Source organism: Zalophus californianus, chromosome 8 (assembly GCF_009762305.2).
Source record: "Zalophus californianus isolate mZalCal1 chromosome 8, mZalCal1.pri.v2, whole genome shotgun sequence".
Lineage (NCBI taxonomy): Eukaryota > Metazoa > Chordata > Mammalia > Carnivora > Otariidae > Zalophus > Zalophus californianus.
Window position 1 is genome coordinate 131,487,411 of NC_045602.1, and position 19,327 is coordinate 131,506,737.

A 19,327-nucleotide genomic window follows, 5' to 3' on the forward strand; every position below is an offset into this window, starting at 1 on the left:
GCCTTTTATCTCTCAAGAGTCATTCGAAGATGTTAGACACTGCAAATAAGATGTTTTTCCAATGTTCCAACCCATGCTTAACCGTCCTCCTCCAATTCAGAAAGTTCTGGTTCTTTTTCTTGTAATTTCTCCAGGAAGAGAAAAATTACCTTTGACACCCAAAAGCAAACTAACCAATTAGCTGAACACTGTCTTTTTTGTTGTTGTTAAGGGGGAAAAAATACAGATATTATAATTTTTTAGGAGAATTCCACTTTCATGAATGTGGTTCAGGAGCTGGCTGACCAATATCAGAAGATTTACAAAGTAGAGGAAAATACATAAAACAGAGAAAAAGGCCAGAACGAATACCAAAAACAAGATAGTGGCTGTATTATGAGCCGTCTATCCGTGCTCATCATTGGACGATATTAGATCACCAGGTAGTGACTTCTCCCACTGTCCTCTCCTGAGACAGTGGCTAATTTGGTACTATTTAGTGGGTGCTGACATAGTAACCTCAAGACTTTTCCTATTTACCTATCTCCTTTATAGGCAGAGATCGAGAAAAGGTGACAAGTCTTGGAAAGGCCATCTTAAACCAACCCTCACCTAAAATCGAAGAGTCAGAAAACCTGAGAGAATTTTCTATTAGATTATTCAAACCATCGATTCAAAAAGATCACAAGACCTCTGTATCTCCCAGAATTTGGGTCATTTCCAAGAACTGCTTCATCCAACTGTCCAGTGGGGATTTGGCCCCAGATCAGACTTGCTGTTTTATATAAGTTGCCTCATTTAAAAGCTAACCTAGTTAATTAAGAACTGAAATAGGTCAGGATTTATTTGACAAAGTTACCGGAGTTATTTAGAAATGCTAATCCCTTTCATCATTAACTTTTTTGTTTGTTTCTTTCTTGTAGTATAAAAATACTCAATCTGATAAGGGGATTTAAATGAATCCAGAAGGAATTGATTGAAAATAATGCTAAGAACATGATGGATTTTTTGTTTTTCAACCAACACTTGAAAGAACAAATACTAAAATCCTGAGAAATCCAGCCCCATAGCGTTGCTCTTTGTGGCTAGGTCTTTTTTCTTGCAATAATGAAAGGGGGCATATATGGAGTGCTTACTATTACCAGGCATTCTAAGTTCTTTCCAATTATCTCAAATCTCATAGTCATCTTTGAGGCAGGTACTATTATTACCTCCAATTTATAGATGAAGAGAGTGAAACCCACAGAGCTGGTTAGTTTGCTCAAGATGACAATGTGAGATGGGGCAGAGGTGGGATTTGAACCTGGGCAGCCTTGCTGTAGACATTGTGCTCTTTGCTTCCATGTCGTAATAACCGTGAAGGGGATGCCCACACTTTGCTTTCTGATTTTCCCTTAATGGCACTGAGCATTCTCCTCCAGGCAGCCCCTTGCTTCACTGACAACTAGACACAGGACGAGTATCCTCTTTCCTTATCACCAATTCCCGAAACTGCAGCTGACCTTGACTCTGCAGCATTTTTTTTAACTTTTGACATTTGGGTCTAAATACTTCTTTGTTGTAGGGGACTGTCATGTGCCTTGTAGGGTGTTTAACAGCATCCCCTGGCCTCTGTATTCACTACTTGTCAGTAGAACCTCTTCTCCAGTTGTAACAACCAAAGATGTCTTCAGACTTTGCCAAATGTCCCTTTGGGGGCAAACTTGCTGCAGGTTAAGAACCCCTCAGTTAGAGTCTGTTGATGAGCCAGCTGGCTCTTGGGGTCCCACGTTCTTCTACAGAAACCAGCTCCCAGGAAATGATCTGATAAACTCATTCACCCTAAAGTGCCAAAGTGAAATAAGAGTCTTTATATTTTTACAGGGGATGAGTTCTCGGTGTGCCTCATGCCAAATCAACAAGAGTCTAATTGTAGGGTTTGACGCAGGAAGTAGAGTGTGAAAGGTTTCAGAGTTGAGGAGGAAAGGGTCTTTTCAGTGCTCCTGAATCCGCACTGTTATGGCTGTCCCTGACTTACTCTGCCTCCCAGGAGGAACAGCCCACCCTGTGTGGAACCTCAACCATCCAAAGGGATATCCTGTTAAAAAATCTTTTTGTTGTTCTCTATGGCTTGAAAGTGGGTTGGAACCAATGAGTAAAATCTAAGTTTGTGAAAGCTAGAGAAAACTGTTCTTTCCTGATGCAATCGCGCTCACTCATTCATTTCTCAGTCCAGCCATTCATTCATTTCTTCCTATATTCAACAAATGTTTGAACAAGTTGGGCCCTGGATAGCAATGGAAAACAGTGGTGAACAAGATAGACTCCATCTGCCCTTGGGGGACTTACGGTCCCATTGGAAAGCCAAACAACCCAGTAAATAGGAGAATAAAATAGTTGCAAATTGAGATAAAAACTGTACAAGAAACAGTGGTGGGCTGTAACTTTAGCAATTGGGGATTTGGGGGGAGTGAGCGGTGGTTACAGTGATCAGGGATGACCCCTCTGAAGACAGGGCTTTGAGCTGACACTGAAAGACGGAGAAAGAATTAGACATAACAAAAGAAGGAGATCTTCCATGTACGAGGATCAGAATTTCAAAGGTCTTAGAGGAGCAAAGAATTTGGTGAGTTCAGAAATAGGTGGGGAGAATTTTGGCTCTAGACCTCAGCAAGGGGACACTGATGAGAGGGGGTGTGAAATGGAAAGAGGACAGGTCAGAACCTGCAGGCTGCATTAGGGAGCGTGAACCTGAGGGCCAAGGGAAGCCATGGAGAGGGGTTACGCAAAGGAACTTGGGTCTCCGTTTAGCAGGTCCCAGTCCCAGTCACACAGATTGACGGACTGTAGGAGAGCAAGACTGGCCACCAATTGAGAAGGCCACCATATCTACCAGAGAGGAACTAATGGCAGCCTGAACCAAGGCAGTGATGTGGACATGGATAACAGCATGCAGAGTTTAGATTTATTTTGGAAATAGAATTGACATGCCTGGCTGACAAATTAGATACAGGGAGTGAGGGAAAAAGACGAATCCAGCATAGATCATACAGCTCGACAGATCCAGATTCAAGTCCCAATTCAGCTATGTGACTCTGGAGATGTAATTAACATTCTCAGCAATTTAATGTCATCGTCTGTGAAGACAGAATTGGAAAGACATATAGTGTTGTGGGGATCAAATAACGTAACACATATAAAAAATTAGCCCACTAGCTCTTACTTGTACATTTGCTCTCAGTAGATGTTAGTTATTAGTATTTCTTTTTTAACAGAGAATGAGCTGCTTCAAAGCTGGGAGTTCTCCATTACTGAAGACGTTCAAGTATATGTTGAGCGGTTACTTGACTAACGTGTGAATAAAATGATGAAAGCACATCATGAAAGCTTGAGCTAAAAGCTTTCCCCCATCCTTAGATTTGATCCAGTTGTATCATGGTGGAAACCTGGCTCGACTCCTAAGGGGTAGGGTGGCAAAGAATGGCAGTACTCATAGCCAGGCTGGTCATAATGATCATGTTGGTGGGGAATCCAACACAAAGAAGAGTGGGAAGGTCCATTAATTGTAGAAATGAAGAACACCAGGACAAGGAAATCCTTCTCTGGCTAAAGCCGGATTGGCCATAAGATACGGAAGGTCTTTCCACCTCAGACTTCTGTGATTCTAGAGACAGCAAAGACTCACCAGGAAAGCAAAGGCCAGATCGCTTTCTGTCAGTGCCAGTTTAGCTTCTCTGAGGGAAGAGTAAGCTTTTCTTTCTCTCTCTCTTTCTTTCTCTCCCTCTCTCTTTCTTTCTTTTTTTTTTTTTCTCCCTCTCTCTTTCTTAATGGGAAGTGGTCACAGCCATGAACTTAGCAAAAGAAGCAAGTTAAAATTTCTCCGTTCTTGGCTAATGCAGTTAGACGTCTTCGAGAAAAAGCAATGAGAAGTGGTCATTATCCATTATCTGCATGAAATATTTCAAAGAAAGATGCAGCATTTGCCAAAAAAAAAAAAAAAGAAAGAAAGAAAGAAAGAAAGGGAAAAAAAGAAAAAAACATTTGACTTCAGGCCAGGCAAGAAGGGAACAAAATCACCTTCTCACTCCGTGGGATGGCTGCACTGATGTTATTTCAAGTAAAATGGGAATATATGTCTGAAAAAATACAGATGGTGCCTCAGCTTCATATACTTTCTGAAGGGCATTCTGGACAATGATTCACTGTCCCTTTTCTTGGGGAAAAAAAAAACCCTCCAAACTTTCCAGTCTTGGAAATAACTATATACATGAGTGTGTTTCTATCTCCCTATGTGAGGAAAATGTATAGAAAATCATGATGCACATTTTGCTGAAAACGGTTGTTACCATTTGAAAAGTCAAAGCCTAAAACATCTTAATTTCCGAGGAAAGCCTCAGTTCTATTGTGTAGTTTCTTTGTCCCTATTTCGTTTCATTTCGTTTTATCCCCTGCTCCTGATTTATGGCTCTCTTGGCGTGAAGATAATATAAGGATAATGGCTTCTAAACTGGAACCACCAGAAAGCTGATGAACTAGCCCCTTCTAACCCTCCTCCATGAATATTTTCTCTTTCTGCTTTTAAAAATTGTCACCAGGACATTTCCCAGTAAGACTATACACTGGACTGATATTGTAGGTAACTAAATGCAGAGGGTTTTTCTAGACCTTCTGCTTTGAGCATTAGTCATTTCTCTCAGTGCAAAGCCCAAGGCCTCCAACATAGACCTTTCCCCTCCGAGGGTGGGTTGCTTTATTTCTCAAGGACTGCAGACATGATCATTATGGGTAATGACGTAATAACTTGTGGAAGCTCCCAGCACACATACCACTGGCTCCTTGTAAGAATGATTTAATGTTAAGTAACAAACCCCAAGCTGGAGGAAGCTCTTTTCTTATGCATGACACATAAAAAAGCTGGTTCACATCTCATGCAAATATCATCCAAAAGCTGTTGGCTTCGAATAGGATTTAGGGATAAAAAGATGCCAAAGTCAACTGATGTCAGCCGTCTGTAGGTTCAGGTGGGAGGTGAGGCTATGCGGTGTTTATAAAACGCCTAGGACAGCCAGGGAAGTTGGGAGGATGTCTTACAGCCTTGGTGGTTTACATATTTCATCATATTTGATACTCCTCTTTCCTATGAAGTAGACACTATATTCCCATTTTATAGATGAGGAAGCTGAGCCTCCGACAGTTTTAGCAACTTTCCCAAGATCACATGAAGCAGGAAGTGGCAGATTTGAACAGAGATCTGCCTGATGCCATGGCCCATGGGCCCTCCTCTTTCTTCATTAACTGGTCAGTCCTTGAATCAGTGACTTTTGTTTTCCTCTTGCTCCATGCTTTCCAGTGTAAACTGGGAGCAGTGGTCGAAGCCCCAGGTATTTCATCTTTTCGCCCTTGGAGAGGCAAAGGGCTGGCCCTCTCAAAACAGCCTTGTCTTCTCACAGAGCCAGTACCCACATACGCATATGAACACAGAGAGAAGCAGATTGCTAAATATCTTGCTACTAATGAACAGTTTTGCTGTTCACGGCAGGGCTTCTCAAACTTGTTTGCGTGGTGGAGGAATCCCCGAGGGATCTTGTGAACTGCTTCTTCCTCTGTAGGCATGGGCTGGGGTCGAGAGTCTGCATTTCTAACCCCATTCCCAGGTGATGCTGCTGCCACTCCAAGGACCAACCTTTACGCAGCGAGGGTTTACCATCCACTTTCTGTGTCCCAGCAGAGCCCTGTGAGGTGGGCAGGCTTCCTTTCCCGGTGATGTAAATTTTCCACTGCACAAAGCTCCTCTGCGTCTCTCTATCTAGACGAGTGCCAGCACCATTCACCTTTGCAACTGAGGATTCTTCTTCTTCCATCTGGCCTACTTTGCCCACTTAAGTTACCTGGCCACCTCCAGCAATGCCTGACCTTTCCATGACCTCATTCTCCCCAACCGCGCGGCATCTGACGTCTCTGCCTAACTCATCCCTCTACTTCTCCTCGGCCTTTGGAGAACAGCCGTGACGGGCGTTCCAGTAAAATTTGACAAAATTTCTCCCATGTGGTAGCTGCAGAATAAATATTTCTTGATTAAATGAATAAACAGATGAACCACAAGGGAATGACAAAGTATCCACTTCCCCTGATGTAACCTCACTTCGTCCTTTTTTTGCTAATGACCAAGATGTGGAGGAAGACACAGAGCGTGATTAGAAAACAGCTTTATGGTGCAAAGGGCTCTGAAGCAGGCTCAGGAAAGTGCCCACAACAAGAAGACGTTAACTAAATGGACAGTTTTTGCTTCACACAGACCCCACCTGTTAGGCATCTCATTGTGCAAGGAAAATGTTCCCATTAACCGAATGGTCTACAGGAAATAATAAAAGAGATGTGTTGTTCTTGATGGCCTTCAGAAAGCTCTCGGTCCATCTCTAGAGAGCCTTACGGGCTGGGAAGAAGCCCCCACCCCCACCCCCCACGGCTGCACCCAGCCCCTCTCCAACATTCTTTAAATAGGGATTTCTCTTTGTTCGGTTCCGACCTTCAGATAGAGGGAAAAAGCCCTTCTCTCTGGACCCATGTGTACAAGTTGCCTTTAGGTGAATGAGTTGTGTGTAGTGCGACAGGGATAAAAATCCATATGCCGTGAATTTTACTTTTCCTGTTGAAAACTGTCCCGTTTAGAAAGGTGCGTGAGCTTCGACGATTTCCCCAGTCTGAAGGGAGATGGAGCCTGGGTTCAGGGGTACCCAGATTCTCAGAAAGTGAAGCCTATGCTCCTGAATGGTGTCCGGGCCCCCACGGCCCTCTAGCCCACCACCTGCTGAAGCACAGAGCTGCGGACCCCCCAGCACGGCACTCCACAGGGCCCTCACTCCGGGCCTGGCCACCATGGGAAGTGGCTCAGTCTCCTTGAACTAAACCCTCTTTTCTCCTTAGCCTGCCAACAAGAGTGCCAATTAGTGCCAATAATAATATACATATTCACGGATTTCGAGACCACAGTCACCAAAACACTAGAGACTCGTGACAGGGAGGCCTTCCTCTGTGTCATCATGTAGCATGCCTACTGGGTACAAGGCAAGAAATTCTCACAGTCCCTTCATTGACATCTGCCCTGCGCACTGTGGAATCTTTGGGTGATTTTAAACTGTCATTTAGTGGGGTAGATGGGTGAAAATGATCCTGTAACCACTGGATGTGTTTTTAAATGAGGTCTTGGTTGAGTTCTGGTTTAGTTTTTGAAAATCAGCCTTCTTGAATTTTATATTCTTCTAGGGCAATCACCGTCTCCAGCTCTACTGCCGCTTTAAAAACTGTCAGTGTTTTTACAGTAAACACTCTATGGTGGATTTTTAAGGCAATGGCAAAAATGTACGCCTAGCAAAAAATCTGTTATCTAACATCGTGCAACCCATGAATTATTTTGCACAATTTCATTTAAGTCATTCTGAAGAGACATTCTTGGAACAATTGAGGTGGTAATTTAAAAAAAAAAATTGTTTCTCTTTTTTTTTAACCTTTGATAAAAGAGGAAATTTCTAAAATTTAAGGGTTTAGTTCTGAATCTTAGCCATACACTAATAGGGTAAAAAGCTCACAGCAGGTAAAATATATTCCTCTAGTGACATTTGTTTGTAAAATCAAGAATTCAGGAGAAGACCGCCCTAATATTTGTGGGGTCTATATCGTGGAACAGCTAATGTACTATATTCGTGACAAAATTGGTCCATACTTTCAAAGTTCCCACGTGTGAGTCTTTTTTGAATCAAAGTCTGCTCACATTAAGAGTGCATTTTCTGATGCTTTGCAGTCTTGATGCTTATTTTCAGTCTTCCTACTTAAAAGTTTAAATTCACAGCTCAGGGATTTCTGGCAACAAGAACTTTGGTGGCTGTGTTGGTCTGAAAAGATGATTTATGGGGATGTTCTGGTTTTATCATTGAGAGGAGCCGGTCAGGATGGTTGTAATTCACACCTGATCTATATTGAAGGGGAGGGGAGGGAGCATTGCCCATCTCAGGTGCCACCTGCACCAACCGGGGACATGGGGGCAGGGTTTGCAACTGGAATAATCCCTTTGCATTGTATATTCATTCATCCGTTCAGATGATTTGTGGGCACCGTTCTGTGCCAGGGTGCAGTCTAAGCGCTGGGAGAAGCAAGGTCTCCATCTTCATGGGGGACAAACATTTCATCGTTGCATTTACTGGGAGGAGACAAGCAATCAATGGGAAAACAAGATGATTTCAGAGTAGGGTAGGTGCTACGGGGATCTCAATAAGTAGGTGGATGTGATCTGGAGTTAGGCAGAGAAGGGGAGACTGGTCGGGACAGGCTTCTCCAAAAGGGGCCCTGTAAGCATAGACCTGAAGAGTGAAAAGGAATCACCATTTGAAGGTCCAAAGGAAGAACTTTCCGAGCAGAGAGGTCTGCAGCTGCAAAGAACCACATCAGGGAAGGGATTGGCAGGTTCAGGAAGGAGCGAGTAGGCTCTTATGCCTCAGGCATGGATAGTAGGGTGAGGGTACGGGATAATGGAGCAGGGAGGTAAAGGCCCAGTCCTGCAAGCTCTATAGACCATGCTAAGGGTTTGGATTTCATTTTTAGTGCAGCACAAAGACACTGCAGGAGTTAAAACAGAACAATGTTACCACCCAATACCTTATTCTTTTTGAGAATAATTCTTTTGAGAAAGAATATTCTCACCGTTCTCTGAAAAACAGCCTGGAGGAAATAGAAGCAGGAAGCCCACTTCCTCACCCTAGTGAACAATAATGGTGGCACAGTCAGTGCGGTGGCCATGGGGTGCAAGGGAAATGATCCCTTCAGTCAATCACTTAGAGCACTGAGAGGGTGTGCTTAGGAATTAGCCGTCCTGGGGATGCGCAAGCTTCGTGTGGCCAGAATTCGGCAGCGGCAAGGGACGAGATTAGAAATTTAGGTTGGAAAGGGAGATGCTTGCCACCGTGGAGTTTGATCTTGAACCTGAGATCCACAAGGAGGGTCTCCAGAGAACAGTTCTTTTTATTGTGTCTTGGCATAATTGAGATCATTTGCTTTTGTTAAATAAGTGTTCATAAGAATAAACTTGCCACTCATCCACTTTACCAAGATTTACACTTGATGCAATCTTATTAAGCAAATCATCGATAGAGAGAGAGAGACAGATACTCATTACGCACCCAGATCACCCATATTCTGGCTGTCTTTCCTCTGGCATCAGCTGCCGGTGGCAAACAAAATCACTTAAGTCAAGCGAACGGTTTTAAATGTATAATATTAAAATGTGTTTTTAAAAACTCCTTGGAACCCTCAGCCATCATTAAAATACACTCACTTTGACGGATGCTTTGGCACTTTTTTTATAAAGCCTTTCAATGCGTTACCTTATCGGGTGCATGAGATTTAGTCTGTTCTGCAGAAGAAAACAGACAAAAAGGGTCTCTCAGCACGAGTTACTCTTCTGTAAAGGTTATAGTAAACATGTCAATGCCTAATTAAGCAGAAAATTTTATCTGTATTGTGGGGGAGGCATTTGCTGTCTCTGACTTTTCTTCTGGGGAATCCATTTAGAAGGACAAAGTAGATTGTGAAGCTGAGCTGGTCCGGAAAGCTCAGCTTCCAAATGTCAGCAGGGAAAAAAAACAAAAAACAAAAACACTTCCTTTCTCCTTGTGTGAAAATGACTATATTGGCTGGGCAGATTATGGGGGGGAGGGTGCACATGCACGCATACACCCGTGTAAATACATACACACATGCACACATATTTTACACACACGCACATACAAACCACCCAATAACATGAATTGCTTCCGACCAAGTGTCAGGCCCTGTGCTAGGCACAACAAAAACTGAGATGCGTAAAACCTCACCACACTCTTAACCCACTGTGGTGATGGAAAGACCTCTTTTTCCCTGCTAGATTTTTTTCACTGGCTCTGTGTGCGTTGCTATGATGCTGGGATCACATTGCTCATGGATGTGGTAACTGTATGTCTCGGTTGGCCTGGAACAGCCTTGGCTAATGAGTGTTGTCCCAGTTTTTAAGCAATAAAGCCCTTTGAATTCTCAAAGGTGACCCTGTTTGATTGATAAAATTTGCCTGACTCTTTGGAGTATTTTGCTTGGCTCTGTAACAACTCATTTATTAATTTTATAACAGGCTTTCTCCTTGAGCTTAATGATATCACTAACATACCAAATACTAATTTGCAAACATACAAATTAGTCCTGGAACAAGCAAATGCAACGAGGATGAGGGGGGTGGTCTAATTTAGTCATCCAGTTATTTTAAACGGGTTTTTCTTGCAAGAAGTGACCACTGATTAATGGTTGTTCAACTAGATTGAGTAGCTTTTGTTTCTTTAAATCAATTTATGGAACTAGAGACCAGCAACACCAGTTTAATGAAAAATCCACTTGTCAGCTTGCTAGGAAAGCAAAAACACACCACCAGTAACAATACAGTAAATGAGCACAACCACAAAGCTAGTGGCTAAACTGTTTTTACATTTTGTCTTGTTTTATGGTATCATGACTTGTTTTTAAAAAAAAAAATTTATTTATTTATTTATTTATTTATTTATTTATTTATTTATTTGAGAGAGAGTGTGCACAGGGGGGAGGGGCAGGGGGAGAAGGAGAAAGAGAACCTCAGGCAGACTCCCCACTGAGCACAGAGCCTGACTCAGGGCTTGAGCTCACCACCCTGAGATCATGACTGAGCCGAAATCAAGAATCAGATGCTTAACCAACTGAGCCCCCCAGGCACCCCGTATCATGCCTCTGAAATCATGGGGTCTTGTCTCCAGCATTCCCATAATTCTCCCCTCCAAAGTGACTATCTATTTAGTGATATTTCAATGAACCTTTGACTTTTGGGTCACCGCAAAGTTTTCTTATTGGTGAGGTTGGTCGTAGAAAGTGGAGTGGGGTGGTGAGGACCACAGATTCTCCCGTCAAACAGACCGGAGACATGTCATGATTCCGGGACACTAGCTCTGTGGCCTTGGGCAAATTTCTTAACCTTAGAGCCACAGTTTTGTCATAGTTCCTACTTCATGCAGATAATCAGACAAAATGAAAGAAGGCATTTGCGGTGGTCAACAGAGCTCCTAGGAGGTAGTAACTGCTCAATGACTATTTACTGAGCCTTCAGAGTTCCTGCCTGGAGCTGCCTTATTCCCAACAAAACCCCCTTCTCTTCTAACTCCCACTGCCTGCCTCCCAGGACAGACCTCCATGCCTGATCTCTCTTTTCCAAGCTTTCTCACTGGTGAAAGGAAATACAGCCCCACCCTAGGGATTCTCCCAAGGGCCCACCTGCACTAAGAGGGGAGAGAGAGGCTCGCAAGGAAAGAAGACATTGCACTGAGATCATGCAAGCCTTGCAAATCTAAGACTGACCCTCCCTTGCTTTGGTACTTCTTTAGTTATATTTTATCCACGTGGCTCTGAAAAGGCCAGGTGAAGGAAATGAACACATGGGCATAAATAGTCACTTTCCCCATCTCTGTTGATGGATATTTGCCCATTAATTCCCTATGCACCCGCTCTCTCATGCCTTCATTTTCCCTATGCAATTACTGGTCCTAAATCCTCTCAGAGAAGGGAAGGCATGCATCCCCAATAGCATTTTGCATCTACAAATCAAACGTATAATTGGCATCTCATGACGGGTACCCACAAATCACAAAGCATTTGAAATTACAGGCAAGATCGAGAGGGCATTTTCAGCCTTGTCTGAAAAGGTCTTCATAAACCTGTTTGAGAATAATAGGATATTCCCCAAATCTCCCATTCCGACACCATTTGCTATTATTTTAAAATCATTATGTTTGCCGAGCTTACATAATTTTTCAGCTATCAATGGAAGATTTTATTCGATACTCCATAATCTCTCTTCCTCCTGTGCGACTCTCTACAAATAAAAATGTTATAACAAAAAGACACTGGCTACCAAAAATATAATGGCGATGCATCTAAACTACCTGTGAGCTCTCAAAAATGATTTTTTTAAGATAATCTTATGCCAGTATGTCCCAGAGTCTTGGGAAACCTTACCACAGAGATGCCAAGGGTCAAGTCTAGTTTTCTTATGAGCCAACGTCCTTCTCTGGAGAGATGTGTCTTTGTAGGATTTGAATTGCCACCCAGCTTTCTCGAAAGTCCTACCTGTGAATTTAGTGGCTGTCCCACCGTCGGAGCATCGGAGTGATACTCCTTAAACGTGAAAATTATTAACTTGGGATCCTAGGCATTTATGAAGATTTGTGACTCCTGTCAATTAAGGAAAGGGGGGGGGGCATGAGACAGCACAAAAGACATCATTTGGCTTTTTCCCGTGTCCATTGCTTGCAGTTCATGAAAGTGTAGATCCAGTTGCTATTCCGCTCCGTATCGGAAGCCCTTCGTCTAAGTGGGGAACTTGGGATGGCAGAGGTCACCTGTCATCTTATTTCGTCTCTTCTTCTTCCCTGGCAGGCTACGCCCAGGAGGAACAGCTGAAGGAACAGGAGGCCATAAAAGAAGAAGAGGAGGAAGAGGAGGACGGGGGTTCAGTAGCTCAGCTTCAGGGCAGCAATGACCCAGGGACAGATGAGGAGCTAGAAACGGGCCCAGAGCAGAAGGGCTGCTTCAGCTACCAGAACTCTCCCGGAAGCCACTTGTCCAATCAGGACGCGGAGAATGAGTCTCTGCTGAGCGATGCCAGTGACCAGGTCTCAGACGCCAAGAGCGTCTGCGGTCGGGATGCCCCGGACCAGAAAGCCAGCGTGCACCCAAAGCTGCCCGGGGAAAGCCACAACTGCATGGATAAAATGACCGCTGTCTACGCCAACATCCTGTCGGATTCCTACTGGTCGGGCCTGGGCCTCGGCTTCAAGCTGTCCAGCAGCGAGCGGCGGAATTGTGACACCCGCAATGGCAGCAGCAAGACTGATTTCGACTGGCACCAAGACGCGCTGTCCAAAAGCCTCCAGCAGAACTTGCCTTCCCGATCCGTGGGGAAGCCCAGCCTGTTCAGCTCGGTGCAGCTGTACCGGCAGAGCACCAAGATGTGCGGGACCGTGTTCACCGGGGCCAGCAGGTTCCGCTGCCGACAGTGCAGCGCCGCCTACGACACCCTGGTCGAGCTGACCGTGCACATGAACGAAACGGGCCACTACCAAGATGACAACCACAAGAAGGACAAGCTGCGCCCCGCCAGCTACTCGAAGCCCCGGAAGAGGGCTTTCCAGGACATGGACAAGGAGGACGCTCAGAAGGTTCTCAAGTGCATGTTCTGTGGCGACTCCTTCGATTCCCTCCAAGATCTGAGCGTCCACATGATAAAAACAAAACATTACCAAAAAGTGCCTTTGAAGGAGCCAGTCCCAACCATTTCCTCGAAAATGGTCGCTCCGGCCAAGAAACGCGTCTTCGACATCAACCGACCGTGCTCCCCCGATTCGACCACGGGCTCGCTGGCAGATCCCTTCTCTTCCCAGAAGCCCGCCGGCCTGCCGCTGTCCTCCAACAACCGCTACGGCTACCAGAACGGCGCGAGCTACACCTGGCAGTTCGAGGCCTGCAAGTCCCAGATCCTCAAGTGCATGGAGTGCGGGAGCTCCCACGACACACTGCAGCAGCTCACCACCCACATGATGGTCACGGGCCACTTCCTCAAGGTCACCAGCTCAGCCTCCAAGAAGGGGAAGCAGCTGGTGTTGGACCCACTGGCCGTGGAGAAGATGCAGTCGCTGTCAGACGCCCCGAGCAGTGACTCGCTGGCTCCCAAGCTGTCTGGGAACTCGGCTTCCGATGGCGCGGCCTCTACCACCGAGCTGAAGAAAGAGGGCAGGAAGGAAAAACCGGAGGAGAGCAGCAAGGATGAGAAAGGCATGAAGCGGGAGGAGTATGAGGACCCTCTGCAAAAGCCTTTAGACCCCACTATAAAATACCAGTATCTAAGGGAGGAGGATTTGGAGGACGGCTCCAAGGGCGGAGGGGACATTTTGAAGTCATTGGAAAACACCGTCACCACAGCCATCAACAAGGCCCAGAACGGGGCTCCCAGCTGGAGCGCGTACCCCAGCATCCACGCAGCCTACCAGCTGTCGGAGGGCACCAAGCCTGCTTTGCCCATGGGATCCCAGGTCCTGCAGATTCGACCTAACCTCACCAACAAGCTGAGGCCAATTGCACCCAAGTGGAAAGTGATGCCGCTGGTCTCGGTGCCCGCCAACCTGGCCCCATACACCCACGTGAAGAAGGAGCCCGACGACAAAGAGGAGGCCGCCAAGGATTGCGGGAAAGAAAGCCCCCGGGAGGAGGCATCGCCTTTCAGCCACAGTGAGGGGGACGCTTTCTCCAAAAGCGAAACCCCTTCCGAATCCCAGAAGGCCGAGCCTTGCCTCCTGAAGGAGGAGGCCAGGCTGGCAGAGGAGGGAGGCGAGCCCGAGAAACGCGCGCCCCTGGAGCCCGCGCCCTCTCTCAGCAACGGGTGCGCCCTCCCCACGCGGGCGCCGGCCCTGCCGTGCATCAACCCGCTCAGCGCCCTGCAGTCCGTCCTCAACAATCATCTGGGCAAGGCCACGGAACCCCTGCGCTCCCCTTCCTGCTCCAGCCCGAGCTCAAGCACAATTTCGAGGTTCCACAAGTCCAATCTCAGCGTCTTGGACAAGCCGGGCTTGAGTCCCGCCCCCACGCGGCCGGCCCCCGTGTCCAGGCGCTACCTGTTTGAGAGCAACGATCAGCCCATCGACCTGACCAAGTCCAAGAGCAAGAAAGCCGAGTCCTCGCAAGCACAGTCCTGCACGTCCCCGCCTCAGAAGCACGCTCTGTCTGACATCGCTGACATGGTCAAGGTCCTCCCCAAAGCCACCACGCCGAAGCCCGCCGTTTCCTCACGGGGCGCCCCCATGAAGCTGGAAATGGACGTCAGGCGCTTCGAGGATGTCTCCAGCGAGGTCTCGACTTTGCATAAAAGGAAAGGTAGGCAGTCCAACTGGAACCCTCAGCACCTCCTGATCTTGCAGGCACAGTTCGCCTCAAGCCTCTTCCAGACGTCGGAGGGCAAGTACCTGCTGTCCGACCTGGGCCCTCAAGAGAGAATGCAGATCTCCAAGTTCACAGGGCTCTCGATGACCACCATCAGCCACTGGCTGGCAAACGTCAAGTACCAACTTAGGAAGACGGGCGGGACAAAGTTTCTGAAAAACATGGACAAAGGACACCCTATCTTTTATTGCAGTGACTGTGCCTCCCAGTTTAGAACCCCTTCAACTTACATCAGTCACTTAGAGTCCCACCTAGGTTTCCAAATGAAGGACATGACCCGCATGGCCGTGGAACAGCAAAGCAAGGCGGAACAAGAGATCTCCCGGGTGTCATCGGCTCAGAGGTCTCCGGAAACAATAGCTGGTGAAGAGGACACAGACTCTAAATTCAAGTGTAAGTTGTGCTGTCGGACATTTGTGAGCAAACATGCAGTAAAACTCCACCTAAGCAAAACGCACAGCAAGTCACCCGAACACCATTCACAGTTTGTAACAGACGTGGATGAAGAATAGCTCTGCAGGTATGGGTTTGCTCCCAGGTGATGGGACAGTAGCCTTGTGAGGAGCTTCTTGATGGGAGATGGGTCCATTTAGAGGCAGCTCATGTCTCTCAGTACCAAGAGGACAGTAGCCTGCTGGCATAGGACTTATTTGTATGAGAGACTAGAACATGATAAGTCCTAACCATCTCAATGTCTCCCGGTGAGAGTTGGTGGATAGAATGAAATGGGTTCAGAGAGATGGAGTTCACAGATTACCGCTTCGTGGTATGTGACCCCCTTACTGACCCAGGGCCCAACTCTGAAGGTCCAGCCAAGGCTACGCCTCTTTTAATTAATACGTATGGACTTCGTCACTGCCCCGGTTCACCCCTCACCTTCCCATAGCGACGCTAATGACTTAGAAAGTGAGTGAAGGGTGAGCAGCAGAACGAAGAGTGTAGAGTTTCTGGGGGCAGCCACTATGCAGAGATTTCTTAATCAGCTCGTGAACTTTATTATTATTACTTGTAATTAATGCTTTTTGCAGCTTCCTTTCGGGGCAAATGCTACCTTCCCCTTCCGTTCCTCTCTTTCTTGCCTCCAGTAGGTTTGCTAGGAGAGAGCATCTGCCCTGTAGTCAGATGGCAGGAAAATATTCTCTGCAGAACATTGAGGTGAAAAGAGAGGAAGCTTATTTTCTTCTCTCGTCCTCTGGTTTGCTTTAGGATAGGCTAATATCAGCGTTCACCTTTAACCAAGATAAATGCGCTGCATGCCCTTGAGAGTTTACTTTGCCTAAAGAAACAGATGACTTTCTGAACACCCATCGTCAATGGGCATGAGGTCGGTCCCACTTCAGCTTCAAGATCATTTGCATCATGTATCAGAGAAGTTCTGTGCCTTGTATAGTCACTGGTGCCCAGACTCTCTATGTCACCTCCAGGAAAGAGGACAGAGACCAGGGTCAAATACCTTGGCAGGCTTTGCCACACCCGCCGCTTTCAAATGTTTCCCAGACTGGGTCTTCACGCAATCCTTTCATCTCCTTTTTTTTTTTTTTTTTTTTTTTGTATTTTGTCTGCTTCCTTCTCTCTCCTCCTCAGCATGATACCCCCTACGTGCTAGGGACCCCTATACGTACCCAAGCTGTCCTCCACCTCAGGTCCCACCCGCAATGGGGACCTGACCTGACTTAAAGCTTCAGCACTGGCAAGTCCAGTTAATGCCATGCTAGGTGACCGATTCGGTCTTTTGGTTACTTCACAATAAGAGTATCAACAGTCAGTGACAACATAGAAGCCCTCACCACCCCGTACTGTCAGAGCATTTGTTCCTGAATAGGAGACTTTCACATCGAGGTCTGAGCAATAGCTGAGCTCCAGGCGGAGGAAGGGTACTTAGGTGGTGTAGCTTTGGGCTCGCCTCGTGGTCAGGTAGGGAGATTTGCCAAGTGTGAGGATGGTCAAGATGAAATAAAGGGTGAAAATCTGGGACCGTCCCCTTACTGAGAAGATCTAAGAGCTTCCGATGAAGGGGGCATCCCATACTATAACTCTAATGGTTCCGTGGGCCCAAATGAAGACTGTTGTTTTGTTTGCATGTTTTTATCATGATAATTAAAATGTGTTACTAGCAGATTCATCTCTTGCTTTCCAAGCATGATTTGTTCAGCTCACACCATTGAAAGAAAAGCCAAAACTCATCTATTGAATCTATAAGTGAGCTTGGGGCTTGGCAACATTCTATTTATTTGCTATATAACATTTTATATCTTATGTAACTTGCTATTATACTTTTCTGGTCCTTGAAAAAAAAAAGGTGGATATATACAGAATACTCAGAGAGAAGAGAGATGTTTCCAATCCCATAGTGGTAGGTCCAAACCATGGTGAAGAGGACAAATAGGTAATGTTTATTTGTGCTACAATAAAGACCAATTTTCCACCTGTTAGGTTTGTAATCATTCTTTGAAAAAAAATATCACTGCCAAAACATTGCGATACATAAATAGAACGATGGGAGAAAAAGAAAGCCTTAGTTAAAAGTCTGAAATGTACATGTCTGTTCTAAAGAAGCAAAGGTAAACTGATCATTTTGGAAAACTTACACAAAAGGCACTTAGCAAATCTGTTAAATACGTAGATAGGATAGCTTGTTTCTCATCCCTCTGCATGTGTACAAAATAAATATTTCTGATTTGGACCTCTGAAGCACCACATCACAGAGCTGTCATTATATGAAACCAAAGCTCCATTCTTAGATAAACACCGTGATGCTGTGCCCCTGAAATAGGATTACAGAAAAACAAGTTTGAGTATTTAAGACTCATTCAAAACCATAGGAGTATACGTGTGTTGTGTGTACACAAAAAAAATGGTACGTGTGCATGGTGTGTTTGTGTTAATACTAAGGATATTACAATCTGCCTGACTAGCTCCCACATTTGCACAGAGGTGGTTTTCTGATCCTCTGGCCACGTAGGGAAGAATTCCTTCACCCTCGAGGTCCTCCCATAGAACAACATCCGTGCAGTACCTTGCCCACTGCTTAGAATTATGCAGCTCTGTTTTTTAAATGATCACAAAATGAGATCGCTGTTATCTGGAACTCTAATTTTAGTCGGTATGCATGATAGCACAAATTGTACAAAATGACATGATGTTTTAGAAAGCATGGTCAAGATTTTATGGAAAATTTGGGAGCTGTGCTATATCTATGTTCTCTCTGAGACGCAAATTTTGGCCTGAATTTCCTTTTCTTTCTTAGGTAGGTCTTAAATCCTGAAAAATGCTCTGCCAAATATTAAAGGCAACTTTTCATTAAAAATTAATTAGATAATGTTAAATGTGCATCCCTATTTTAGGACAGAAGTAATCTAAAACGATTTCAATAAGTATCTGCATATACCTTTAAAAACCACATGCTCTTGAATAATAGAAGTTAAACAAAGAGCAAATCAATGAGTCTAAAATGCACAAGGACTTGAAATTATAGTCATTACCGTGTAATACAGTGTACAAGTTTTATAGCACACCTAGCCTTGAAATCGGGGGCAAGAATGAATTCTAGTCCAAGAAGCTGCCACCTTTGTTGTGGGGGATTCGACAAAAACACATGTTCAGGGTGAACAGCATGTAAACTTGCCAAATAAAATATAGGGTGCCCAGTTAAATCTGAATTTCGGATACACAACAAATAAGTTTTTAGAATAAGCATGTCCCAAACATTGCAAGGGCCATATTTTTACTAAAACAAAAGGTATTCATTGTTCATCTGAGATTCAAATTTTACTGGGCATTCTGTATTTTTATTCGCTAAATCTAGAAACCCTAACAACATGGATTATATGGCATTCTGGAAAAGGCAAAATGGGCTGGATTAATTAATGTCTATAAGAAGCGTCACCCTTTCATTCATCCATTAAATGAATATTCCTCCCTCCCTCCCTCCCTCCCTCCCTCCCTTCCTCCCTTCTTCCTTTTTCCCCTCCCTGCATTTCTTTCATCTTACAACAAACATCGGTTTTGCTTTTACTACACGCCAGCCTCTACTCAGCAATGGATATGTAATGGTGAACCAGCAGACATGCTGTTTATAATAGCCAAACGTGCTAGCCCTGCGGCAAGCGCTTTACAAACATTATTCCACTTTATTCTCACAAACAGCCCTATAAGGTAGGGGTTGATTCAACCGTGTAACAGGGGAGGAAAAGAAGGCAGAGAGATTCTCTGCCATGAATTCCTACAATCTCATAACCTCGCTCATTCATTATCACCTATCCAGAGGCTATCACTCCAGGCCACACACTGCGCTGATCCCGGGGAATAAACCAGTGACCAGAACAAGAGTCTGCCTTTC

General features: G+C 45.3%; 1 protein-coding gene across 4 annotated transcripts in view; it reads left to right on the forward strand.

Annotated features, from left to right (window-relative positions):
• The window catches only part of TSHZ2 (teashirt zinc finger homeobox 2), a 430,136-nt gene that overhangs the window by 243,197 nt on the left and 167,612 nt on the right, over positions 1 to 19,327 (forward strand). For 3 of the 4 annotated variants that reach the window (XM_035728807.1, XM_035728806.1, XM_035728808.1), the window contains one exon: positions 12,433 to 17,485. In XM_035728807.1, the coding sequence (XP_035584700.1) occupies positions 12,759 to 15,500 (2,742 nt within the window). In that variant the 5' untranslated portion in view covers positions 12,433 to 12,758 and the 3' untranslated portion in view covers positions 15,501 to 17,485. Of the gene's footprint in view, positions 1 to 12,432; positions 17,486 to 19,327 lie in introns of those variants that run through there. The other variant, XM_027621602.2, reaches the window with a different exon arrangement.